The sequence below is a fragment of the Neopsephotus bourkii genome, unplaced genomic scaffold (genome assembly GCF_033783945.1).
Source record: "Neopsephotus bourkii isolate Nb327-2 ecotype Australia unplaced genomic scaffold, CSIRO-AGI_Nbou_v1 NB_923, whole genome shotgun sequence".
Lineage (NCBI taxonomy): Eukaryota > Metazoa > Chordata > Aves > Psittaciformes > Psittacidae > Neopsephotus > Neopsephotus bourkii.
In genome coordinates this window covers 1,546,998-1,574,176 of record NW_026901417.1, presented here as the reverse complement: position 1 = coordinate 1,574,176, position 27,179 = coordinate 1,546,998, and the positions used below count along the sequence as shown (strand labels likewise).

At 43.9% G+C, this 27,179-nt stretch overlaps 2 protein-coding genes across 2 annotated transcripts in view; one reads left to right on the top strand and one right to left on the bottom strand.

The window, feature by feature from the left end:
• The window catches only part of NUP210 (nucleoporin 210), a 66,157-nt gene extending 41,164 nt beyond the window's left edge, over nt 1-24,993 (bottom strand). The window contains exons 1-11 of the mRNA XM_061357813.1: nt 24,782-24,993; nt 15,092-15,228; nt 13,962-14,093; nt 11,467-11,563; nt 8,321-8,471; nt 5,411-5,543; nt 4,409-4,567; nt 3,873-3,941; nt 3,449-3,555; nt 1,874-2,014; nt 517-654 (exon numbers count right to left, since the gene is read on the bottom strand). Of these exons, the coding sequence (XP_061213797.1) occupies nt 517-654; nt 1,874-2,014; nt 3,449-3,555; nt 3,873-3,941; nt 4,409-4,567; nt 5,411-5,543; nt 8,321-8,471; nt 11,467-11,563; nt 13,962-14,093; nt 15,092-15,228; nt 24,782-24,945 (1,428 nt within the window). The 5' untranslated portion in view covers nt 24,946-24,993. The remainder of the gene's footprint in view (nt 1-516; nt 655-1,873; nt 2,015-3,448; nt 3,556-3,872; nt 3,942-4,408; nt 4,568-5,410; nt 5,544-8,320; nt 8,472-11,466; nt 11,564-13,961; nt 14,094-15,091; nt 15,229-24,781) is intronic.
• The window catches only part of HDAC11 (histone deacetylase 11), a 656,323-nt gene that overhangs the window by 575,865 nt on the left and 53,279 nt on the right, over nt 1-27,179 (top strand). The window lies entirely within an intron of this gene.

Below are 27,179 nucleotides of genomic sequence, written 5' to 3'. Positions count from 1 at the left end.
GTAAATGAAGCTGTGACCTCTGCCTCCTAACTTTTCATTAAAAGCATGAGATGTGTGGCAAGTGAAGGATACTAATATCACAGGTTGAAAGGGAGATGATCTTTCATCTTGTCATGCCCTTTCTGCATCACTTCACCCTGATACTTCACCCACACTTCCATCCGTTTACAGTAAATAGTGGCCTTCAGTTATTACTAGGAAGTTTTGTACCTAAGATGTTTTTGTAATTCCAAACCACTCTGTGTGTCTGTGTCCAGTGCATGCATGAGGGAGAATGGAAGTGAATGAAAGACAAGAGGTGAATGTCAGTGGGGTTTGTATGTTCATTGGTTTCTTGTGTGCTTTTTTCAAAGCAGACATTAAGTTCTACAACTAACATAAACCACCATCTCTCCAGGAAAACTTTTGGTTATCACTGTGCCTGAAGTACCCAACATCAACTCTGCAGAAGTGGTTACAGGCCTCCCTGCGCCTGCTTGAGGAATACTTCCTGAAGTTGAAACTTCTTTGGCATACCTGTATGGTGTACTGGTAAACTCCTGCTTTGGGCTGCCAAGGAAACGTCAAAATGCTGGGGGAAAGAACTATGGGAGCATATATTTCAACATCTTGTTGGCTTTTCACTGGAACTGGTAATGTATGAACGCCTCCATCCTACAGAAAGCAAGAGCACAGTATAATAAATGACACTAGAAGGCTTATTGGAATTAATGTTTAGTCCTGATATACAGACAAGTTGTCAAAAAATAGAGAGAAAGGAAAGCAACTATTTCGAGTCCCTTATGAACACTTACTTGTGAGCAAATAGCTCATGGAAGCAAAGTGTGCTATCGTATTGAGTAGTATTCCTATGGAGATACAGGCGCCTGCATTAATTTTAATGGCAAACAGCAATAAGAAATACACTCTTTCCCTACTCCCAGTTTTTGAGACTCTGTCTCAGGAACTAATTCGGTAACTCCACACCTGCATTTACTCTTTGCTCATTCTGCAATGCAGACAAAACTCAGCCTAACAGACCCATTCCTCAGCTCATCCCGTAACACTGGCCTTTACCACTTTGCTGTCATTGTAATACCACGACCCTCTGGCACAACACACAGTTTCTTACTGGAGCTCTGAAGGGACACTTTTAACAGCTGCAGCCACCCTCACTTCATCCAAGAGTACCTCTCTGACATGAGACTGAGCATGGCTTGTCAGATAAAAGGATCTACTAAATCCTACGCAGGGAGTCACTAAAGCTATTTCACAGCAAATGGGTTGAAGTGCTAAACTTTTCCCCATTCCAAGCAAAGCCCATCACTTGCACAGCACGTGCCCTGGTTATCCATACATTCAGCAGCCTGCCCAACTAGCACAAAGCTAATGAACATTAATTTGCAGGCTGATACATTTGGCAGATGTTCACTCCAGCATTTAACATCACTACCAAATGATAGAAACCTTCCAAATGTAACTGAATGCAGAGCAGGCCAGGGTATGACACTGATGATCCTACCACAATAAATTGTAAAATTCACTCAGGGACTGTGAGAGGACCTTTGCACCAGCACAGGGAAATGAAATGTGCCAACATTACTAGCTGCCATGAAAAAACAAATCAGTGCTGTGCAACACTGCTTTCACAGGCATTTGCCACATGCTCCGTAGCAGAATCCCAGTATCTTTACTTAAGCAAATCCGCTGTTCACTTAATTGGCAGTTTTCCTGAAGTAAGGATTTTAGAATTTGATTCTGTTTAAACAAAGACAACTTAGACCCATGTAACTCCCAGGTTTCCTTTTACTATGTCGCTATTAGGTCACTACTGCACAAGTATATTATTTTTAGGCCTACCAAGTAAAGCAGAGGAATTACTACAAGAACTTACCTGATCCACTACTGATGTCAGTGCAGCATTGAGAACAGTCTGACCCTTCTTTATTGCTTTCACATAATGATACGATCCATTCAGAGATGACTTCAGCACCTCAAAATATTCTTTGGGCAGCTCTGCATTAATTCTGATACTCTAAAACCAGAACATTCAATAGATATTGTCCGAGGTAACTGACAGTGATGCTGTACAACCAGCCAGAAACGTATTAGCAACACATCAGTGAGAACAATTGTTTAGTAACAGAGTTCAAGGAAACTTATCTGAAGCTGAGTAAGAATTTTTCTCTATGCAAGTTCCAGCTGTTCAATAAGATTACATATTTTAGACATCAACTCCACAGAAAATATTTACATATTTAAATTATCAGCAACTTGTAATTTAACATGAAAATTACCATTATTTTTACTACTAAATAACCTGTATTTTGCAATAGTTAATTTTGGCATTCTTAAGAAAGCAAAAAGGGAAGAATGTGCGAATATACTGCCACAGTAGCTGGAACTCAGATCTGGATCTCAGGAAGCAAAAAAGTGCAAATAAAATAACATTCCCAGAAACCTGATATTCTGAAAAGCACTGATTTAATAAAGTTTTGCTGCTTGCAAATTAACTATTTAACCTGGGGGGGAAGGGAGGGGTTTGTTGATTTATTTTTTTTAAAGGTCACTGTTTGGTGCCTGGTACCAAGAATTCCTCTTACTGAACTACCAAACAGCGAAGTGCTTAAATGCTAACCCCCAAAGCTCTCCCCATGATCAGTTGAAGCAGGCACTTCCTCACAAGACTGCCTTACACCTACCTCTAGACTACCTCTAGGCATGACAATATTCTGTTGGAAGGACTACTGCTCCCGGCAGTAACACCTGTTTGCCGTTCCTAGTGCAATGCCTGAGTTCTATGTTCGAAGTCACTGTCCGACTTCTTCTGGTTTTTCCTACAGCACTTAAATGCCAATGGGCATTTTCACATGGAACCACATAATCCCAGACTGGTTTGGGTTGGAAGGGCCCTTAAAGCTCATCCAGTTCCAAAACCCTGGAACAGGCAGGGACACCTTCCACTGGAGCAGCTTGCTCCAAGCCCCTGTGTCCAACCTGGCCTTGAACACTGCCAGGGATGGGGCAGCCACAGCTTCTCTGGGCACCCTGTGCCAGCGCCTCAGCACCCTCACAGGGAAGAGCTTCTGCCTAAGAGCTCAGCTCAGTCTCCCCTCGGGCAGGTTAAAGCCATTCCCCTTGGCCTGTCCCTACAGGCCCTTGTCCCAAGCCCCTCTCCAGGTTTCCTGCAGCCCCTTTAGGCACTGGAGCTGCTCTACAGTCTCCCTGGAGCCTTCTCTTCTCCAGGCTGAGTAAGTCTCAACCCTCCTTCCTAGGAGAATCACATGAATCACCCACAGTACTTTATTTTAAAAAAATCAACAAAACAGTGAGAAAAAAGGAAAAGGCAAGAAACAAGATGCTTTCAAATGTCCTATCTCAATGTAAATCAGAAGCTGCTCAACTTATTTCAAAGAAAGACAGCATTTAGGAGAAAGACACTCAGAAGTATATCAACATTTCAACTTACATCAGATAAATACACCTTATTGCTTGATTTATCATGCACTTCAATTGTAATTTCATAAAGTCTCCCTGTTTCTAGGACCCATCTGTCACATGGTTGAATTGTAAATCCTACAAAACAGGAAATATTGAACAGCACAAGCCATCAGGCTCTTGACATAATGGATATAAGCATTTTGCTTCTGGTGCCCGCACTCTGAAGATGCACATTCATTGTCTTCAGCTGCTGAGCACAAAGATGAAAGAAAAGAAAGAAGCATTTACTCCTAAACCTATTTTACATTGAGCGACTTTTATGAATAAAGTTACTTTTCTCTGAACAACAGTATGAGACTTGGAAGCATATATACACACAAAGAGAAACACCAACAGAAACACAAGGCAAGACATTATTCAGAGCAATCAGGAAAGCTGCAGCCAGTACCAACCTAAATACCCAGGATCCACAACGTAGACAGTGCTGTTTGGCAGCCTGGAAACCCCCTGCATGCGAATACCTGAAGTCTCAGTAAAGGAACAGAAAAGTTTTGAAAGAAGTCAAGACCAGCACGCTCCTGGGGCACATTGTGCATCTTTGGATATTTAAAGCTAATCATACACTGAAAATAAATGCATAAATAAATAAATAAACACTACCCTGAAAGACAGTGAGTAGTTCAGAGAGATGACACTAGAAAATATCTATAAATAAAGCCCCATCACATTTCCACATAGACTGAGGGGAACAGACATGATTTAAGTGCTCTTTTGCCAACCTAATTTCTTACAACATTTCAAGGCACCAGGCAGCTCTGTTGACACTGAATTCACATCACTGCTGCTGTCTACTGCTCCATCAGGTGGCCCTGATTTTCAAGACCACTGATGAAATTGTGGTTAATTTTATCTTGTTTTGCTACAAAGGGCGAAGTTTTATCTTCTGCCACAAAGATGTGGCTAGAAAAGCATCACCTGAGAAGGATACTCTTGTGCCCCAGTACGAGGTTAGTTTGTCCCCGTCGCACTGCAGTTACAACTGAGCTTGCCTGGTCCAACTTGGCAACTGGCCATGAGGCATCTCCCTCAGGACCTGGCATGTTGTTCTGTAGCTGCAGCTCATACTGATCTGACGGCATCCGTAATTCTGTGCATAAAACAAGACAACACACGGAACAATAACAGGAAGTGTGGCAGTGCTTGGATGATGCTAATTATTGCTGATGAATTTTTACTGCTGCCTAGTGCAACATTAAATCAGTATATTTAATGTCTTCTAAAAAGAGCGTATCTGTGCTTACATCAACACTACACTCGGATAATGAGCTTATCACCTAGCTTCTTTGACGCTGCAATTCCCCACTATTATCCCATTGCTTAGACCTAACATCCAATTCATGACCAGCTTCTGAAGTGGTCAAATTACTTTGCAGAGCTACTGCTGCTCCACAGTGCACTATGAGCTGCTGCACTGACCTTGTCTGCCAGCCTAGCAAAGTATTTCCTACCTCAAGTCCTTAAAAAAAAAAGAAAAAAAGACAAGTCATTCCCAGCACAAGCTCTTTGGAAGCACCTAATTACAGACTCCCACACTTTGAACTGGAGATAAACCCAGCAAACCCAAGTGTGTAGCAGTGGAGCAAATCCATTTGTGAAGAAAACATTTCTGTTAGAAAAGTTACTAACCTAAATTGGATTTAACTAAGAAAGCCAGACACAGTTTCTCAGGCAATGTGAAGCACATGAGGACATCTGAACTGACAGTGGTAGCTCCTGATCTAAGCTACCCTCACCTTCACATCCTTGACAAATTTGCAAGAGTATATCCTTTAAACCATGGGGGTTTTGACAGAAGAAACTGTACGGCCCTATCAACATGTGACGTTACACATTAACAAAGCAGTTTAAACACAGTTAAAACTTCCTCAGCATTAAAAATTCACACAAAGCATTAATAAAAAACAAAGAAAGAAAAGAGACCAGAACCAACCTGTGATCTTCCCTTGCCTGACTGTCTGAACTCTGTACTGAACTGATGTTCCTACCAGAAGATAAACGTCGTACGCTGGATTTAAAAGGATGTTTTCCAAAATGAGCAATCTGACTTCTGCAGGTTGTACATGCTATTGATTTAGGGGAAAGAAAGGAAAAGCCATCACATTTACAGCAGCTCATTTGTTTGAAACAGCCCATGCAGCTATAACTTAAGAGACTGTGAGTAGTACTACTTGTAATTGGCTCTTTATTATCATTTCAAATCTCTCAAACAGGGAGATGCAAGGGACAATGACTGGAATAGAGATCTGCTCTGTGCACACTGGGCAAGGCTAAAGAAAAACAAATCAAGTGTGTAGGGCCATCGGTTTGGTTCCATTTGCTGAAGGATTCAGAACTTGAGGCAGATGCACACTGACTAGTCAGACCTCCAGAAATTTGTTTTCCCTACTGTAAAACATGGTACCTCCATACAACATATCCATTATAACTTCACTGAGCAATCTGTATCAAACTCATTGGTCTATTAAATTAGGAATGGAACAGATAATTGTACCAATTCTATTACAATTGTGTAAGGGATGTTCACTGAAAACATGCAGTCTGGCAGCAGTGAAAGATTGAAAGGAACTACTAACCAGAAAGCCATAAGAATTGCATATAGAATAATATTATTTCCATTTCATTTACAGCATCAGATCAGAACTAATTCAGAAAAATAAATATTAAAACAGAAAGCAAGTCATAAGCATTTGAGGAAAAAAAAGTCAGTCTGGTAACAGGTAATTATATTGAGCACAATCAGGTAGAACTGTAATAAAAATACAATCCTAAATATGCACATGTGCCACGTTTCAAGTATTACATTCATTTAGACAGTATTCATATAAAATCACACAATGGTTTTGGGTGGAAGGAACCTTAAAGTTGCATCTGCACCTTTGTCTGGGCACCCTGTGCCAGCGCCTCAGCACCCTCACAGGGAAGAGCTTCTGCCTAAGAGCTCAGCTCAGTCTCCCCTCGGGCAGGTTCAAGCCATTCCCCTTGGCCTGTCCCTACAGGCCCTTGTCCCAAGCCCCTCTCCAGGTTTCCTGCAGCCCCTTTAGGCACTGGAGCTGCTCTAAGGTCTCCCCTTCAGGAGCCTTCTCTTCTCCAGGCTGCCCCAGCCCAGCTCTCTCAGCCTGGCTCCAGAGCAGAGCTGCTCCAGCCCTTGCAGCATCTCCATGGCCTCCTCTGGCCTCGCTCCAACAGCTCCACGTCCCTCTTGTGCTGCTGCCCCAGAGCTGGATCAGGGCTGCAGGGGGGGTCTCCCCAGAGCACAGCAGAGGGGCAGGATCCCCTCCCTGAGCTGCTGCTCAAGCTCTGGGGGTGCAGCCCAGCACACGGGGGGCGGTTCTGGGCTCAAGCACACACTGAAGCTGGGTCATGGGGAGCTTCTCATCAACCAGCTCCCCAAGTCCTTCTCCTCAGGCTGCTTCATCCAGTTTCCCCCAGCCTGTGTTTGTGCTGGGATTGCCCCAATGCAGGGACAGGACCTTGCACTTGGCCTTGTTGAACTCCAGAAGGTCTGCATGGCGCCACCTCTCCAGCTTGTCCAGGTCCCTGTGGAACCCATCCCTTCCCTCCAGCATGTTGACCCAACACACAGCTTGGTGTCATTGGCAAACTTGCTGCAAGGGCTTGATGCCGCTGTGCATATCATCAACAATGCTGATCAGTGCCAGTCACAACACCGACCTGAGGATCTCCACTTGGTCACTGATCTGAGCTTGGACATTGAGCTGTTCACCACAACTCTTTGAGTGCGACCATACAGCCAGTTCTTTATCAACTGAGTGCTCTAAACATTACATCTGTGCCTCGCCAGTTTAGAGACAAGGATGCCATGCAGGACAGTGTCAAAGACCACTTTTTACAAGTATGGGTTAGACAGTCCAAGGCAATCCTGCTTTAAGCAAATACATTATGTACAACATGTAGTAACATAAATCTGCAAAACCAGATAGGAGATGAACTTTAGAAAACCCCAGGTTTTATAGAAGGATTTTTCTAAGGTGCATTATTAAGTTGATATGAGCACAAATGAGCTAAATATTCCTGTGAGCAATAACCCACAAAAACTCTCTCAGGTGTTTGCAAATTCTATTAAGAGGAAAACCACTTCCTGCCAGAGTTAAATAAAAAACTCAGTTCCCACAAGTTACAAAGAAAGAAACAGCATGGATCTAGAGAACAGCTGGGAAGTCTGCCAATACTGCAGTTTAACACCCTTGTAGCATTGACCTTCTGATCCCAAAGCCCTTCCCTGGAGACCAGAATTTAATGAGGTAGAATTAGATACTAACAAAGTACTTGTATACCATTCATTCAAAGCACTACAGGAAATAAAGGTACATCCAATACAGCAGTACCTGTTCTAGCCATTTATTTATTGACAAAACGACCTCAAATGTTCTAGCCGGTTATTTGTAAAAAGAGCTAAAGGACCAATGCACAATTCAGCATAATTCTACTTATACATATAATATCAGGAGTAATAAAATTGTACAAACTTTACTGCCAGTATTTGAAGTGTATTCCTCTGGAGCAGGGCCTTTTGTCAGTTAGGATTAGAAATGATCTCTAGCACACGCACCATCCTGGCTGTTGTGGTTTAAGCTGAACCCAGGACACTGGCTTAGACAACCACACCACAGTAACTGCATTGAGCTCCAGCCTGCTCGGGTTGGAGCAGCACTGTCACCTTTTGTGATACAGACTACAGAGACAATCCAGTACGGCAGAGATGCATCACTGATACTCATAATGGCAACAACGCAGCAGGGCAAATGTACAGTATTCTTGTAACATTGAACTATAAGACTAAATAATAACTACAAAAATAAAAGAAATACCAGTTTCTTACCGTATAGATGTTTTCCTCTATTCTTGCTTCTATTTTAGAACTCCCTGTTTTCATCCCAGACACCAAAATAGTATCTCCTTGCTTAGCAACTTTTTCCATCTCTGATATATAGGAAGGTGGAGTATACGTGGATTCAAAGAACTTGAGTATACTGAAACGTAAAACAAAAAATGGACAGAAAATTGTCAACCAATCTTTGTAAACCCACAGAGAAACAAAACCAGCATCTATTCCAGCTACTTCCATTTTTAAGCAAATTTAAGATGTCTGCCTGGGTCCAGATATCCAAATTTTACTCATTCTTCAAGATATCTGCAGCTAATTTCTGTGGCTGATAAAAGTTTGTTTGAGGCCTGTTTGTGGGCTTTCAAGAGCTATCAGAAGAGTGCACACGTTGGCTATAATGATCCCTCCAGTTTTTACAGTAGCTGTAGAGTGCAAAAGCCCTCTAGATTATTGTTGAACAACTGATGTGAAAGACCCAAAGCTTATGTTTATAAAAGCAACAGCTTAACAAACCAGAACATAACTTTGAACTACATGAAGAAGTGAGGATGCATTTAATAAATGAGTATGAAAATACCTACAAGCAGAACCCTGTAGTGAGTGTTAGAAATTTCAGTAAGATGTGACAGCAGAGAGGACGGGAATTTGCCACGAATGGGTAAATGACAGGACAGAAATTACAAAAGGACCATGCCAGCTTCTGTATGCACATGATCTGTTCGGCTTTATGTGCACTCTCACAGTAAAATCAGTAAAGCCATATTGAAAACATTTATGATTAACATAGCCATATTGAAAACATTTATGATTAACATATTTATGACAGTTTATAGTTCATTTTGCAAAGCTGTAACACCATTAAAATATTTTTTATGTTCTTATAGCTGTGTTAACAGAAGAGCATATATCAATATTAGTTTGGTAAAATCACATCTCTAGCAAATAATTACACTGAAATAAAACGCTTGCTATGGACTAGGCCTTGGCTCATTAGTCTTACTGAACCATGCACCACTCTGATCTTAGTGTAGACAGGGGCCATACATTCATACCTGCAGCTTCAAGTGTGTTACAGGCTTAACACGCTATCCTCAGGCAATGCTGTTGCTTTGTTTCTCTAGTACTTCAAAACGGGGGGGTGGGTTTTGTTTACCCAGTAAAGAGCCTATTTTGGGTTCCCATTCCCAATGTATTTGGAATAAAGGTTTGAGGATGGAAGTTAAGTGTTAGCCATTCTGCTCTCCAGGAAAACCGGTTCCTCCACATGCTTGCCATAGAATTACCCTATGAAGGAAGTGGGAGGCATCCTTGCCCATGGCACAGGGTTGGAACTGGATGATCTTAAGTTTATTTCCAACCCAAACCATTCTGTCGTTCTATGATATAGTTTCCTACATTATTTTACGTCTACACTCTACCTCCCCTTTGAGGAACCTGTTTGCTGAAATAACTGAAACCTCTGCTGCATGATAGATCAAAGTCCATTAACGGCTGGACTTGATCTTAAAGACCTTTTCCAACCTAGCTGATTGTATGATTCTATGAGTTTGAATCTCCTTCATCATACAAGCTTACTAGATGTTAAGGAGGTTTTGACTAAAGCTGTACTCAAGAAGTGTCTGGAAATGTTTTGTGAGGAAAAAATACACTTTATGTACTGGTTGAATTCACATACATCAAGAAGGCACTTTTTATTACCAACAGTCACACGAAGCAAAGTCAAGATTCACCATGGCACATAATCATAGAATAGTTTGTGTTGGAAGGGACCTTAAAGCTCATCCAGTTCCAACCCCTGCCATGGGCAGGGACCCCTTCCACTAGAGCAGCTTGCTCCAAGCCCCTGTGTCCAACCTGGCCTTGAACACTGCCAGGGATGGGGCAGCCACAGCTTCCCTGGGCACCCTGTGCCAGCGCCTCAGCACCCTCACAGGGAAGAATTTCTTCCCAATACATATAATAGGATGAGCAACAGCAAAATAGTGCTAGATAACAGGATCCTGATGTGCTGACACCAGTTGCTGTCAGGGCAAAGATAAAACTCTTGGAGTCCAACTTGAGAAATAGCCCATACAAGGTCCTGCTATGTAGCCTTCAGTTCTGGTTATTTAAATATGGATGGAAAATAAACTTTCTGTTTGAAGTTATTGAAGAACAGAACAAAGAATGAAGTCATCAATGTAAATCTACACAGTGTATATGCTTCATAAAATAAAAACAAAACAACACCGAAACAGAGGCCAAAAACGCTACAGTAACAAATACGGGTGCAAATCTACAGTCTGGATTTTATTGCTATCCCTGCCAAGGTGAGCTTTCTGACTTTGTGGCAAGAACTCCACCTCCATTAAACGGAGGCAATATTTCCTTATTATACATCAATGCTGAAAATCACTTATCTCCTCAGTGGGCTGAAAAGCACTGTCAAGACCTTTGGACAGAAGTTTCCACAAAGTACTGCATTTTTAAATTCCAGTTAACTTACTCTTTGAGTCAGTACAGATGAACCAAGCACCATGGCTTATTTATCAAGCAAAAGCTTTCCAGTCATTGCTTTGGCTGAAAGACAATATACTGAGTACCTTCATTGAATACCTTTCATTGAATCATCTCACCTGGTCTTACATATGTTATCTAGCTAGTAAGCACACAGTTGGTCCATTCCAATTTAAAGGTTAGCTATTTTGAAAGCAATTTCAACACCAGCACTAAGCATTAACTGAAACCTAAAACTCTCCAGTTCAGAGAGCTCTTTTCTGAAAGAAGGGGACTGGTATTTTTCCTTAAAAGAATAAATAAATAAATGAGTATCTCCCTGATGAAATCCTGAGGTAAGTCTTACTGATAAATCTTTCCTTTGCACAAGATGTTTCAGGAAGATCAACAATTGCATCTACTTATTTCTAGCTGTTGCATTAGAGCTACCTGGGCTGCTCAATAAAGCTATTAGTTGTTAAATTAAACACGGATCAGAGTGCCCAGGCTGTTGAGTAGGCACTTAAAAACCCAACCCCTGAAACAATCAACTTGTAAGCACTATTCTGGGCATGGGATCAGTAAGCTGCCTGATGTGGGGCAATATCTGCACACATCAAACTCAATGGACTTAAGACTTTGGAGAACAAATTAAATGAACTCACCGCAGCGCATTGTGGGAATCCGAGAAGTCATCAGCCTCTGTGTCCTTTACTATTGTCCAGTTGAAGGCTAACCCTGCCAGTGTGCTGAAAGTGTTTCCTACAGATCAAAACAAAACTAAGTAACAAGCAGAGAGTCTTCCTGCAACACAATCTAGCACTTTTCCCCTTGGAAATTTCCTTCTCTTTTCCCTACAGGAAGCTCAAGCTGTATGCAGTTAAAAACCAGAATGTAGCTTGCTTGACTGACCTTGGCACAGGGAAGATGTTTCTGTTAACTGGCTTCTCTGCTCACATTTTGCAACACCATTTGCCTCTTGATAAGCCTGCTACATAGGTGCAGGGTTCACTATCTACACTCCATTCATCAGCCCCCAAGATATCATAGAATGGTTTGGGTTGGAAAGGATCTTAAGATATCCAGTTCCAACCCTCCTGCCATGGGCAGGGACACATCACCCTAGACCATGCCGCTCGAGGCTCTGCCCAGCCTGGCCTTGAACACTGCCAGGGATGGAGCATTCACCACTTCTTTGGGCACACTGTGCCAGTGCCTCACCACCCACACAGTAAAGAACTTCTTCCTAACCTAAACTTACCCCGTTCCAGTTTAAACCCATCATCCCTTGTGCTGTCGCTACAGTCCCTGACGAAGAGTCCCTTTCCAGCATCCTTTTAGGCCCCTTTCAGACACTGGAAGGCTGCTATTAGGTCTCCATTCAGCCTTGAGGTCTCCATCTCCCTTCCACTTTAACCACAAAAACCTTACTATTTCTTAAATATTAGCAGGACATCAAAATAACCTGCTAAACCACCTCTCATTCTCAAACACTGAGATGTGAGTTACCAACTCAGTGAGTTGAGTTCACCTCCCTGGTGAACTGCACTTTCCTCATAGATTGCTTTGGGTTTGAGCACAAATATGATTTACTCCTAACAGGAATATGCCTTCACTCACAGAACTCAAACGGAGCACCTTCCTTCTAGAAACTGTGAAGCACTAGAACATGAGAAATTGTAGATATTAAAAAGGAACAGAAAGGAATAAATAGAATAAACCCAAAGATTTTTCATGATTACACTCAAGTACTCCCTTTGACATTTATAACTATATTAATAAAGAATTAGAGCAAATTTATTACCAAGTTCTTGTGCTTAAAGGTTTATGGCACTTTTAAGTCACAAAAATATTTTAAGATAAGTTAACACAACACACAGCCTACGTTATTTCTATGCAGCTTACTGCAGACAGTACCAAATCCCAAATAAACAGGATTTAAACACAAAACTCTAAAAACACAACAATATAGTTAAAATGGATGGAGACTGGTTTTCTTAAACATACATTCAAGTATAACTTCAACAATGCATGCTGTAGCTTTGTAAAGCTGTATGAAACACTTTTGTTTTGCTCCAGCTGAACATCATGAGGCCAGTGGAGAATTGCACATGGTGGCACTACAGAGAGGCTACGCATGGGCACAGCCAGCACCACAGTGAACTCACAGCCTCTGAACCACCACCGTGGATGCCCTGGTTCCTGCTGGAGCCCCACACTACATAGGCGAAGTCAGTTTACCTCTGGTAACCTATCACAGGCATTATCAGATAACCCAGCAGCCCACACAGGGTCTCACTCCCCCAGACAGGATCAGCTATCCTTGCAGCACAGAAGGCCACGGCTGTCTCCAGGTTAAGCATATCAGAAACAGCACCCAGGGAAGCAATCAAGAAACACAGCACTTGCCATGAACTGAGTGATGTCCCTGTCCCTCCCTGCAGGATCTCAGGGCTGTCACAGGAACTGCAGGGCAGCTGCCTGGCCAGCTCCCGCATCACCTTCCAGGCTCCTCAGATGTCAGTACAGGCAGTGACTTGTGCTCCACAGCCCTACATGGACAGAGCTGCTCCCCTGTGCTGCTTCAGCAGCTCTGATTGTCATGAGCCTGAAAGGTGCCTCCCAAAAGTGAATGTTTCTATAATAATTAACAGTTATTAATTAATCCAAGCAACAGGTGTTTGGTCTTCTATATAATCTCCAGCATCCTGCTGGATACTTGACTGGACTCAGATAAAATGTCCTTCTGCAAAATTATTTAGACAAAGAAAAGAAAAAAACAAACAGGCTACTTCACCTTCCTGTGCAGCCGTGCTCAGTCTGGTTAAATCCTGGTGGGACACTTCCACAGGACAAGTGCTGGGAGTAAAAACCTGATTTCTAAAAATACCCTTAGCACTACAGTTAAGTCTCCTGGGAAAATAAGGAAAAAGGGCAAGCAAAAGTTGGAAATCAAGCAGTGTTTGACTTCCCTGTTCAGCTGACACTTAGATTTTACAACTGAACCAAAACAAGAGGTTACTCAACGTACTATCCAAAGAACTCCCTTTAAATTATTCACCTTGATACTCAGTTGTGTCACAAATAAAAACAATGCATGTGTCAGACAATTAAGAGTTCAGTATGTATTTTATCTCCTACTAGAAAGTAAATCTCTTACCTTCAGAATCCAAAGCCTGAATTTTTAGCTTCAGCGGTGAATCTTCAAGATAGAGCTCTCTTGTTGTGGACACGATTTGGATGCCATGAATTGTATCCACTATAGCATCACAACGAAGAACCTGTCCGGTCACTTGAAGAGGAACAGGAGCACATGAGATCAGCAACACTGGATGTACTCATCAAGAGCACCCACAAGACAAAGGCAGCTCAAGTTCAGCCCCATAGCACGAGACACTGAAGGAACTGAAACTAGGTCATGACCTTGACCAAGAAATTCTTGGTCAAATGGTGATTGTGGCTAAGCAAGAAAAGCAGTTTCCTTCCTCACTGAACTTTGGAATAAATCTTCAGAAAACATGATTCCAACCTACACTAACAGTTGGATGGTTTATCTAAGTACGTATTTAGAGTTTTTACAGTGCAACTGTTGGACTTTCACCCACAGATGATAAACCTGTGTACACATCTTCATCTAGTGACTGCAAGACATTTAATTGATCACATTTTTGCCTATCTGCAATAATAAAAAATAACTACATGTATCGTATGACAGGCACAAAGGTAATTTCCAGCTTTCTATATGCAAAACATCTGAATCTGCGTTACAGAAAAAGTATGTACTGAAAATTATGTTCAGCTACCACCCTTGTCTTTTCTGTTTGTTTGGGTTTTTTTTTAAAGGAATTACGCTTTTTCCTGGATGTATCATTAATGTTTTCTTCATCAGGGACTGTAGTGGTAGGACAAGGTGCAATGGGCTCAAACTTCAACAGGGGAGATTTCAGTTAGATATAAGGCAGAAGTTCTTCACCTGTGAGGGTGCTGAGGCGCTGGCACAGGGTGCCCAGAGAAGCTGTGGCTGCCCCATCCCTGGCAGTGCTCAAGGCCAGGTTGGACACAGGGGCTTGGAGCAAGCTGCTCCAGTGGAAGGGGTCCCTGCCCGTGGCAGGGGGCTGGAACTGGTTGAGCTTTAAGGTCCTTTCCAACCCAAACCATTCTGTGATGTATAGTTATGACCATGCATATGAATAGAAATTTCTTGGTTTGGGCACTTTTTAACCTCAGTTTCTGAAGGACGCCAGGATGCACACAAACAAGAAGTGGTGTGTTAGAGAAGTGAAAACTTACTTATATCTTCAGCAAAGATGATACTTGTCAGTCGGGTGGGCTGTGAGGACCGTGCCTGGACAAGAGCTTTCTGGGAACACTGGCGCTCATCCTGGTGTATCAGCTCTATGCTCGCCACCTCTGGCCGGGTAGAGGACCTACAAGGGTATTTGGTTGTGTTAGCAGCATTCAAGTTACAAAAATCAAGGGTATGGTTAAAAAGCCACAAAACTAATTTACATGAGGCATGCTGTCTGGTCAGGGCCCGGCTTTCACAAGAGCTGGACTGCAACAGCTCCTGCAGAACCTCAGGAAAAGCAAGTGCAGGCTGAGGAAGGGGGAGAGCACAGAGCAGAGGCCCACCAGCACCCAGGCAAACACAGCATTATCTCCACTGTGGTATGGTCACTGCTGAATGCCATTCAGCCACCTTAGAGCTGCACCACTCCTAACAGTCACAAAGCCTTTGGCCTGACCATTTATTAGCTTAAAGGCATAGAATAAGCAAAACCATATACAGAATACTGAAGCAGAAGGTAAAACAATTTTAACTAAACTCCAGTCACCACCTGTAACTACATTATCAAAGCAAGTCTGAAACAAAGTTCTGGAAACACTGGAAGTTTTCCCTGATAGCAGAACATCACAGTTATGTAAGTCTGCTATGGCAGAGCCTCTCAGCAAGTATAAAAAAGCATTTTTTAAATGGCTTTAGCCTGAAATATGTAACACTGTGTAAAACATGCAAAGATGTATAAACATATTTGGTAAAACATAAGCCTACATGGAATTTTGACCTAAAATCAATGCATCTGTTAATCCCTGCTCTCACTTGCATGGCTTTTCCAAAGACAACTTTCTCCAGGAATGAGCTTGTGAGAACCTCACTATGGACATGGAGCCCAGCCTTCCCTTCCTGTGTGCCAAAAATGTTCAGATGAGGGAAAAAATAATAAAATTCCTAAATTATTAGAAACCAAGCCTTCTGAAATTAAATTTGAGATAACAGCAATGTGTCTGAGGCCTGAACGTAGTGCTCAAAGCAACTGACAGATTCAAACAGGCCATACCTGGGGTAACTGATTCAAGAACATCACTCCTCCCAGCTGAGATGAGAACTGGGATACAGCTTCTCCTTACCCCGAAGAGGAAGCAGAAAGCAGCCTGCCTGTGCACAGCCCGGGGCCCAGCACTCTGCTAAGCCGCTAGTGAATTAAGCCATTGCTCTTTGCTTTGGGATCCCAGTGAAAGCTCTTTCACAAGGGTCCTTGGGAGGATTAAACCCATGAAAGAGAGCACTGATGACAAAACCGCTGAGGAATTGCTCCTCCCAGATGATGACAGCATTGCATTGTCTGGTAAATGGCCTCCTAACCAGACACCAGAACCCCACCTGGTAAAGATGGTGATGCTGGATTGATTCAGGCTTCTCTTCTGGAGGATGTTCAAAATGCCTACCTGAGATCTATGGGGAAAACCTAACTCAACAAGGAACTGGAGAGGAGTTGCAAACAAATAGCAAGCTCCCACATGCACTTCTCCCCAGATGAAGGCTTTAGCTACTTTTAATACTGTCAGAACCAACCAATCCATAACAGTGAACAACAAAAATTCTTAACTAAAACTGAATCCACTTTGATAAATAACTGTAAGATAACTGAACATGCTGTGACAGCTGTTAACATGTTACCTGTCAACATAACATTAACAGTTGCAGTCCAGGCGAGCAAGGACCGATATGGTGGCTGTCACTGGAATAAAACTTCAAATCCTGTTTTCAACACTAAGCTGCAGACAAAGCACCAAGAGCACATCCTTCAGCCTGAAGTAGTTTGAGAGGGCTAATGCTGCATTCTTCACCAAAACTTCACATGAAACAAACCCACAGAGTGAGAGCTCTCTGGTTCCCTACGTATGTGTCTGAATTTTATCATGCTATACTGTCCCAACAAGCTTGTGATCCAGTGGCACCCAATGCTGGCCAGAGCATTTGCTCACAGCAGTGTGCAGGCTCACAGGCACTGCACAGCACTACAGCAGCTTTGTCTTGGCCAAAATTCATTAATTCAATGAATTATTTATTAAATTCATGATATTGTGTGCTCCCAACAGTATTTCACTTACACAAAGGTTAGTTTTAAAGGATTCTGAAATAACAATAGCAACCGCTCATGTAGAATTTTCAAATTACTTTTATCTGCTCAGGGGAAAACCAACCCCAAGCAGCACAGAATGGAAAATTTAAACACCACGTAGAAGATTAAGCCTTAAAAGTGTTTGTTATATCCTAGATATCCAAGCAATGCGTACAAATATGGGCCTGTTTTGTTGTATTGGGGCATACAGTGTTTCTAAACCAATGTGATTTATTTTCTATATTAGTAATACATTTAGCTTCACTCTACAGAGATTAATTCAGGAGTGAACAATTATTTTCCTGTCATTCTGTAGCTTCTTAGGCAGCCCTGAAACAGCTTTCCAACACTTTGCAAGTTTCCCTCAACAATGTTAGCATTCACAAACAGTAAGGCTCTTTCTGCACTTGGCAGATAGGCTTTCTGAGCTGAGCATGCCGGTCTGACTGAACATGCATGCAGGCATTTCTAAATAAGCATTATATGCATGGAACTGACTTTTACTATTTAGCTCATTCTATTGACAATATTATCTTTTATTAATTTGAGGGGTTTGCATCCTTGCAATGTGAAATTGCTTGTGTTTACAACACAACAGAGGTTTCAATGTGCTTTGTGTTTCTTCTTTGGCTGTGTGGCAATACATAACCACTACAGTGTGCACTAATAGGAACACTGTAAAACTAAATCTAATTACAGAATATTTTTCAGACTAGAAAAAGGAACAAAGATAAACTAAAAGTTTGTATTAAATTTTAGATGTGAACTTACAGCCCACAACTGTAAAGGAAGTTTTAAGCTTTTCCAGCTGAATGCTGGGTAACTCCTGGTTGTCACTGGAGCAGGGAACCCAAGAACAGAGAATATTCGGCCTCTAACAGTAGTTTAAAACAGGGAGTAGAATATCAGCTGAATTTCTTACTTTTTTAAAACAAATACATTTTTAGTTTTATTATCAACAGGATGGTAATGATGGTAATAGATGGAATTTTAGGCAATTGCCTGAACTGGGCTGGTGCAGCAGGGCCTTTCTGAGAGCCGAGTTACTATTGAGTTATATTAAAAATCAATCTGCATGACTCTTGCATTTTACACTGTAACATCTGACACATTTGATGACCCCTCAATACCATTCAGCAATACCAAAAGCAAGTTCTGTTTACAGGCGTATACGACTCAGTGTCAAGAACAGAAGGGATAAGGAACTAACAAACAGGCTGGATGTCAGTGGTATTCATCTGCTGTAATACGCACCAGGATCACTACTGCACTCTGGATAGACGAGAAAAATAAACTTTTGCTTTAAAATTACATCAAAGATTGCATTTATGCCCTCTTCCAATTGCAGCAGCTCTTCAGCAACACGTCAGCATGTGATATTGAGAGCTAGGCTTGTCAGAGGTCAAAATTAGATCCTGAGAAGCAAGCCATGGGAAGCATTTCTGGCACTAGCTCTTGATCCCATACCAATGCCTGTAAGAACAAGCAAGGCAGGAGAGGAAGCTCTAGGAAGAAGCATGAAGGGAAGAGGGGGGAGCTAACAGAAGTCCTTGTATTTATTTCCCTCAGAATAAAATCCTATTTGCTGGGGAATTAATAACACTTGCAAGAAAGTGCCATTTCCATTTCATACATGACTTTCACCTCCTTGATTGACACTGTGTGCCAAGATTTTATCTACAGATCTACCCAAACCTAAGCCTGCAAGTTTCTTAATCAACTGTTCTGTAATATCACATGTGACTACTTCAAGGATTATACTTTATCAGCTGTTTTAAAAATCAGGCAAATATTACTCTCCTCTGTTGGTTCTTACCTCTTCAGCACTTTTATTTTGTCAGCTCCTCAGACTGCACTCCAGGGCCTACATTAGCACAAAACCTTGTGGAGATGCACCACAACTGCAGCTGATCTCATCTTCTAGAACTTGTATCAGGTATGTGGGCACATAGGTAGCCAATGGGAAACTGGACAGTAAAGTTTTGCAAGAGTGCAGTAAGACTGGACAGACTAACACATCAGGTACCTTATTTCCAGTCACTCTTGGGACTAGCACTGTTGACATACACAAGTGAAAAGAGATACAAGAGCCAGAACAGCATCCAGGCAACTGCAGTTGTATGATAAAAAATAGATTCCCATAGAACCAAGGATCTGGGAACTGAACCCATTCCAAAGAAAACACAGAGGGAGCCTGGCAGACTTCCCTAACTCTTGAGAATTTTTAACAGCACAGTGGCAGATTCTCTCTCTATTGTTCACTCAGTCCTTTCCTAGGATGTTTCTTACTGTACTGGGAAAACAAAAATCCTCCATCTAGTTCTGCTTTAAAAGCAAATCACAACATCACACTACAGAATGAGCCAAAGCCAAAGCTTTTGCTTACCGGGGTGGAGGCTGTAATGGTGATCAGCAGGCATGGCAGTTAACTTCAAAGTGAGCAGAATTAAACCAGTGATGATCGTTCTCAAAATCCAACCCAGATGCCCAGCTCCAACTTGGATGTTTTGTCAAATCAACTGGTGACCAGAAGCATTTCACCTTAAGTGCTTATTTCTGTACTTTTCGTGGCTGCATGAAGGAAACTGGCACACCACACTAGTGACACTAATCTGCCAACTACGAGAATGCAATAAATAAGGGTTGCTCTACACAAGTTGTTCTGAAATAAACTGAGCCTGATTTCAAATTTGAAAATAAAACTAAAACAAACAAACAAACAAAAAACCACAGAAAACAAAACAAACAAAAAAAACCCTCAACGGCAGTTTACTTACAAAACACAGATGTCCAATTTTGCATTCTTTCCCACTATCCACCCTTTTAAACCTTCTCACATGCAGACACCTTTAAAGCTTCAATTACTGAAGTGAGACCCCGACCCAAAGGGAGCAAAACTCTTAAAACATTTCACGGGTGTTCAGCAATGAACACTGCCAAAATCAAGCACAGCCTCCTTCCCAGGCAGGTTATGCTCACATTCAGAAAGGTTTCTTCAGCAGTAAAATGGGCACTGCAGGTTGATACATCAACTAAGGCAAAACCCACGATTATTTCTTCTACCTCTTCAAGTCTCGCAGGGCACCTATGCCACAGACTCACGTCACCGGTCTGGTTTTGAGCCAACACATTCAGGTAACACAGCCCTGAGCCAGCGGCACAGCACACCTCACTTCACCAACAAGGATATCTCAACCCAGTTCTGAGCTCGTTCTGGTTTCTACAAGAGCTTGAAGCCACACTGAGGAAGTACACACCACAGTGGAGGCAGCCTACCCAGCAGACAGCAGTGCAGGCATCGCCCAGAGGGAGAAAGAACATTTTGCTGCCTGCTAGAATGGCCTTCTAAGTAGGAAATGCAGAGCAGGTGAGATCCACAGAAAGGGCTGCAGGGGATAACAATCATTATTTCAGATGTCATTTCATAATAGAGAAATTAACAGTGAGTATCTCACACAAAACATTTTTCAGTGAAGTCAATGACAGGGTTTTTTAGACCTGTGGTAAAACAGGCAATCCATGAAAGAACAACAAACTGCCGAGAGATTATCAGAGATGAGACTCAGATTTATAGCAAAGTAACAAATCTCACTCAGAAACACTATCTAGTATAGATGTAGATTAGGTATTAGGAGGGAGCTCTTCCCTGTGAGGGTGCTGAGGCGCTGGCACAGGGGTGCCCAGAGAAGCTGTGACTGCCCCATCCCTGGCAGTGTTCAAAGCCAGGTTGGACACAGGGGCTTGGAGCAAGCTGCTCTAGTGGAAGGGGTCCCTGCCCACGCCAGGGGGTTGGAACTGGGTGAGCTGTAAGGTCGCTTCCAACCCAAACCAGTCTGTGAATCTATGATAACATACATTTTTAAAACATGTAAGCACCACACACATTACACAGAGTGGTAAGGCCAATTTACAACCCAGTATTGGAAACATGACAAGACAAGGAGCTAGAAAATGAGCTCTGCATCCAAGTACTACAACAGCAGCACAGTAAACTGGGGTTCTCTGGAAGTACCTGTGCATCACACAGCTCAGTCACCACCCTGCTGCTGGCTCCCTCCCCCCCAGGCTCTGCCTCCTGCTTCTCTCCCTATGGCAATTAGCTTCACTTAGCTTCACATAACATCAGTGAGGGCTTCAGCAGCACACACAGATCATTTTATTAAGGTGGCAAGAAACTCTCCATCATTATATTTGCAACAAACAACAGTGTACAGGGCCATCATCTCCTTTGAGCAGTTTCCTATTGCTGTAACCTTTCCACAGCAAAATCTCTCACTTCAATGCTCAATGGTTCAAATTCAATCAGTTGCATTTCTCAAACCTAACACCCAGAGCTTAATTTTCCCCCAGTTCTCACCATGCATATCAATTCTACACGATACAAAATAATGTTACATGCATGTAAGCACATTTATACACTACTATTTCTGCTATAAAGACCCTGTGCCACACTGCATACCCTGGGGGGAATGGGGCTTTGTTTCTGTATTTCCCCTTATGGCCCAGAATGTTATTATGCTAAGGCAGATTTCAAGGAAAGAATTCTGCTTCTGAATGCTTTCATTCTTCCAGGTGCAATTTCTGGATTAAGGTAATTAAAGATAAATACAGATGTAATTTAAATGCTAAATATACTCACACAGACTGTGTTTTGTCCCTGCAGACAGTACCACATACAATATTTACAGATGGGAACAGTGCATGCTTTGAAAACAAAGCTTTCACCAAAAAATAAAGGCAACTCATGCCAGAAGGCATGAGCATCCTGAAATCATAAAATACTTTAAAGCCATGTTTGTAATTTTATCATGGCTTCTAATCTGCTGGGATGACGATAAAAACTGACCTTCTTCCTTTGAACCACTAGAACTCTCAGACACCAACCACTTCGTATCTCCTGCTTTCAGAGGTAAACCTGAAGTCCCAATGGGAAACTGGAAAGAAATAAGGTCACAGCATGCCACTGACTGATTTTTCACAAAATTGGACACTCAGGTATGAATACTGAATGTTTGATATGAGTAATGCAGTCCTTCAAATACTCAAAGAATGGCTTTTGAAGACAGATGCTGCTCTAAGCCATTAATAACTTTCATACTCTACCTCTCACCTTGTGCTCAGCCGTATTACACACCCTCAATCCCTTCTCTAGAAACAAAGGGCCTAGCTCTTATGATTTTTACTCCAAATCCATCCTTTTGTGCATGCAAGCCACCTACCCCTTTACAAATCCTGGTTGAGGAATGGTCATTACTTCTGAAGTCACTACATTTGACAATTACTAACTCCTTCAGTTGAAAGGCCTCCTCCCAGTAATAGCTACTACTGAGAGCTTCAAAATGAAAGTGCAGGAAACCTGTCAGCAAGTAGCTGTGGAGCTGCCTGCCTGTTCAAGGTACACTGCTGTCTAATCCCCTACAGTCCAAGGCCCGTGAGGCCAAGGATATAAAGGGAAAGAGAGCTGCAGATGCAATCTAGCAAACGTGCTCTGAGCACGGCAAGGAGCATTACTGCTCCATTCAGTCACACACACACACACACACACACACACACACACACACACACACACGCTGCCGCTGCTGCTGCTGCTTCCTTCTAATGGTTTTGTAAGCACACGTTGAGTTTTAACACCCACATCCTGCCGGTCCTTGCAAAGCAGAAGCGAGTAAGTACACATTTACAACCCGGGTACAGAAAATGATGAAACACTCTATGAAGCTGATATAGCTTCCTTAATGCTCTACCAAAATTAATCTCTGAAGGGCAGACAGGAGAGGATGGAAAGCATGTGAAAGCCTATCTACATCAGGAGGGATCTGACCCACTGCTGGCAATGGGCACCAATATAATGTGCTCCAAAGTGCTTATAAATCACCTTCATTAGATATGTCTGTGGACCAAACTTGGTATTTCCTTTAAGTACAACCTTACATCTTTTCATCTGTAGGTTTCAGTGAGACTGCAAACGTCTGCATACTTCTGAGTGCCAGGCACATGCAGGAATGGCTGCAGCCAGCCCAGCATCACCTAGCAGTTCATTGGCTAAATGGGAGAGTCTATACCTCCTAGATTTTACTAGCGCTTTGATGAATCTGTGTTTTAGCTTCACAATGTACTTCACCACATAAACCAAATCCTTTTAAAGAGTCATTTGCCTCAAAGATTGTAATAAGGAAAAAGAAAATACAAACCCATACTTACGAGATTTTCATTAAGATAGCCTATATGAAAATTAAATTTCATTTAACCACAAAGAGCTCATCTAGTTAACTGCCTTTCAGGCACCTTTTGGAGAAACTCTTTATTAGTGTTCTTGTGTGCACTTCTTGTGTACTCATTCAAATGTGCAAGTTGCTACAGATCAAAGGCTTGTAATCAGCCCAGGGATGAGAAGTGTGGGACCACCAGGCGAATAAACCGATACAGAGTGAAAACATGGCCCTACAAGATATATTTCAGTAACTGTCAGCCACAAAATAACAACTGAAAACTGCTATCCAAACTGCTATCCGTCTGGCACACATGGAAGTACGATCCTAAACATATCCTGACTGCCACTTTTTTTTCAGGTGGGTGCCTCCTGCTCATTTCTGACCCAAATTACAGTTCTGGTAGGCTAAAGAGAGGACAAGGAGCTGGTAACACTTGTTGAATATGAAGATGGTTTCTAAATCCACGAACACTGGGGGCTTTGCCTCCAGCCCCTAGTGCTCACCACAGCCCAGCCCAGCCCTGCCTCCCATGTGCCCAGCTTGCAGGGCCCCCCCTGCACGAGGTAGATCAGGGGCACTCCCAGACATGGTATATCCCATGTGCCCAGCACTACGGCCTCCAGCAGAAGAGGCAGGAAAGCTTTGCTTCTGGACAACTTGACTTCTTCGCTGGCCGCAGGTGACATGCTCAGGGTGTTGTCTGCACTTAACGGCAGCACCGAGAGGCTCTCAACTTAGCTATTTGCTACTCGGGACTCTTGAAGTCCACACCCCAGGTTCAAAGCGGTCAGGCTTCCATATAACCACAGCAAGGGAAGGGGCATTTCCACACCAGCAGGGTAACCACGAGTCCTGAGTGCTGCCTGCACACACGCGGGGCTGCAGTGTCACTGAGGGTGTGTGTGGAGGCAGGGTGGGCACGGTGGGGTCCCTGAAGCAGCGGCGTGGGCACGGTGGGGTGGGTGCATGTGGGGTGTGAGGTGCATACGGGCGCCCGGCCATGGCAGGAAGCTCTCAGCAGCAGGGGCATTCCCCACAGGGCCTGCTCGGCCCTGGCCTCCAGAGAGCTCCTGTCCAACGGGGTCAGCCCCCGCTACACAAACCAAACCAGCCCACACCGGCGTCAGTCTGCAAAGCCCAGCCGCTCCCCTCGGGGGTTATCTCCGCTTCTACCCCCACGTTGCTGGGACACCCCAAGTAACGTGAAAGCGGCAAGGGGCGGCCTGGCCCTCCTGGCTCCCCCTGGGACCAGCCCCGGGGACCGGCCACCAGGCCCCGCCGCGGGCCGAGGAAACGCCGCAGGTGCATCCTGGCGGCGGGGGACGGAGAGAGCGGCGACAAAGGCCGGCGGCACCTGCACTCACCATCGGTAGCAACCCTCGCTGGCCTCCAGCGTGAAGTTGACGTGGGTGCCGCGGCTGAAAGGCAGCAACACCTTCGGGACGTTGAGCTTGGAGGAGGCGGTGAGGCAGGGGGAGAGGAGAAGGAGGAGGAGAAGAGACAGCGCCGGCAGAGCGGGGGGAGCCATGCTCCGCAACGGCCAACCGCCGCCGGTGTGGGCGGGAAAGGGCGGCTGAGGGCGCTGAGGGGAGGGGAGGGACGTCAGCGGCGGGGCCGGAGGGGCGAGGAGCGGGGAGAGGCCTCCCGCCTGCCCCCTGGCACCGCCGGCCCTGCCGTAATTGGCGCCAACAGCGGGGAGCGACCGCAGCGTCGAAGCTTGGGCCTTCCGCCAGGTGCAGTTATCGCAGAGCTGGGCGGCGGAAAAGGCTCCCGGAGGGAACGCCGCACTGTGAGCGGCTGCAGCGGCTGGCCCGGGAGGGGAGCTTTGCTCAGGTGGCGTGCCCGGCCCCGCTGAAGGGATGAGCCAAGCGGCCGCGGTCTGGAAGGTGCTTGTCGGCGACCAGAGCCACCTCGGTGCTCGCCTCCAGTTGTCCCCAAGCAGAGCATGAGCTGTATTGGATGGGGTGAAGGCCATGGCGTGCCCAGCTGCCCTCACCTTGCCTGGCAGCACCTGAGGGCAGAGCATGGTGAGGTGGGGCTTTAGAAATGTGACTGATGGATGAAGAAAATAAACAACAAACAACTAAGTGGATTAAATTGTAAATCCTATGGATTTGAAAACCCTTAAAAGGCCATCACAGATATGGGTATGATTACATGCTATGCTCTTTCAATGTGCATGTTATGGTAGAATCATAGAATCATTTAGGTTGGAAAAAACCATTAAAGTCATCAAGTCCAGCCATTAACCCAGCACTGCCAAGTCCACCAGTAACCCACGTCCCCAAAATAAATACCTGACTCTACCACTTCCCTGGGCAGCCTGTTCCAATGTTTGACAGCCCTTTTGGTGAGGAAGTTCTTCCTCAGCGCCATCTAAACCTGCCCCGGTGCAGCTTGAGGCCATTTCCTCTTGTCCCATCCCTTGCTCCTTGGGAGCAGAGCCCAGCCTCTCCTGGCTCCATCCTCCTGTCAGGCAGCTGTAGGCAGCCATCAGGCCCCCCCTGAGCCTTCTCTGCTCCAGACTGAGCCCCCCAGGTCCCTCAGCCCTTCCCCATCACACTTGTGCTCCAGGCCCTGCACCAGCTCCATGCCCTTCTCTGGCCCCGCTCCAGCCCCTCAATGTCTCTCTTGGGGTGAGGGTCCCAGAACTGAACACAGGATCCAAGGTGCAGCCTCACCAGTGCCCAGTGCAGGGGCACAATCCCTGCCCTGGCCCTGCTGCCACACTGGTGCTGATACAGACCAGGATGCCGTTGGCTTTCTTGGGCCGCACAGCCAGCTCATACTCAGCTGGCTGTCAGTCAACACTCCCAGAGTGTTGGTTGCATAGAGTGATGCTAACCGGGAAGCTAAGCAAATTCTTTTGTTATAAAGCCACCAATTTTCTGTATCTTTATACCCTTCAAGTAAGAAGACTTATTTTCCTGTTACTCTTTCTGTCCTAGGGAAAAAAGATGGCTGGCAGACCAGAGTGCAGAAAAATGTGAATAAGCCAAGACATGAATTATGCAAACCAGGTGAATACCACAAGCAGTCTTGGTCTGAGACACTTGGAGCTCCTCCAGGAAGCACAGTAAGTAGCTGGATTTCTTCAGCAAGCGTGATGCAAGCTTGACCTTTTCTGTGTATTGCTTAAAAGTTTGGTGGGACAGCATGGGAAGTAGGGTAATGTAGGAAGAAAAAGAAAAAGAAGGGAAGTATTAACCATCACAGGCAGATTTGTAATCATTTAAGTGTGTGCAGAGCCTGGAATGGAATTCAGGAATCATAAATCTTGATATTTTTATTTTACCCTGTATTTTGTAAACATATGTAAACATAAAATGTATATTTTACCTCCTCGTGGTGGTTGGACTTTGTATTGGATGGCATCACACTACTCAGTTCACTTTGTTGCGTATTTTTTTGCTGAAGACTCAAATGTTAACTGGTGGTTTATGTGTGATTTCATAGGATGGAATTTATTTGAAACATTGAACACAACTGAAAGTACTCATGAAAGACCATTCTATTCAGTAAGCCAAAAGTCAGGCTGGTGTTACTGCAGTATGAATTTGTCCCTGTTGTCAGTATGCATTTGTATGTATCATGTCAACATATGTTTAAAGGTTAGATCTCTTCACCATTCATGGTGCATGGGAAAGGTCATGCTCCTGGAATTAAAGCTATTTAGTGAATACAGTTACAGTGTAGAGGGTCTCCCTGTCCTTACCTACAACAGAGGGATTAGTATAGGTATGGAGTAAGAGAAGGCATTTT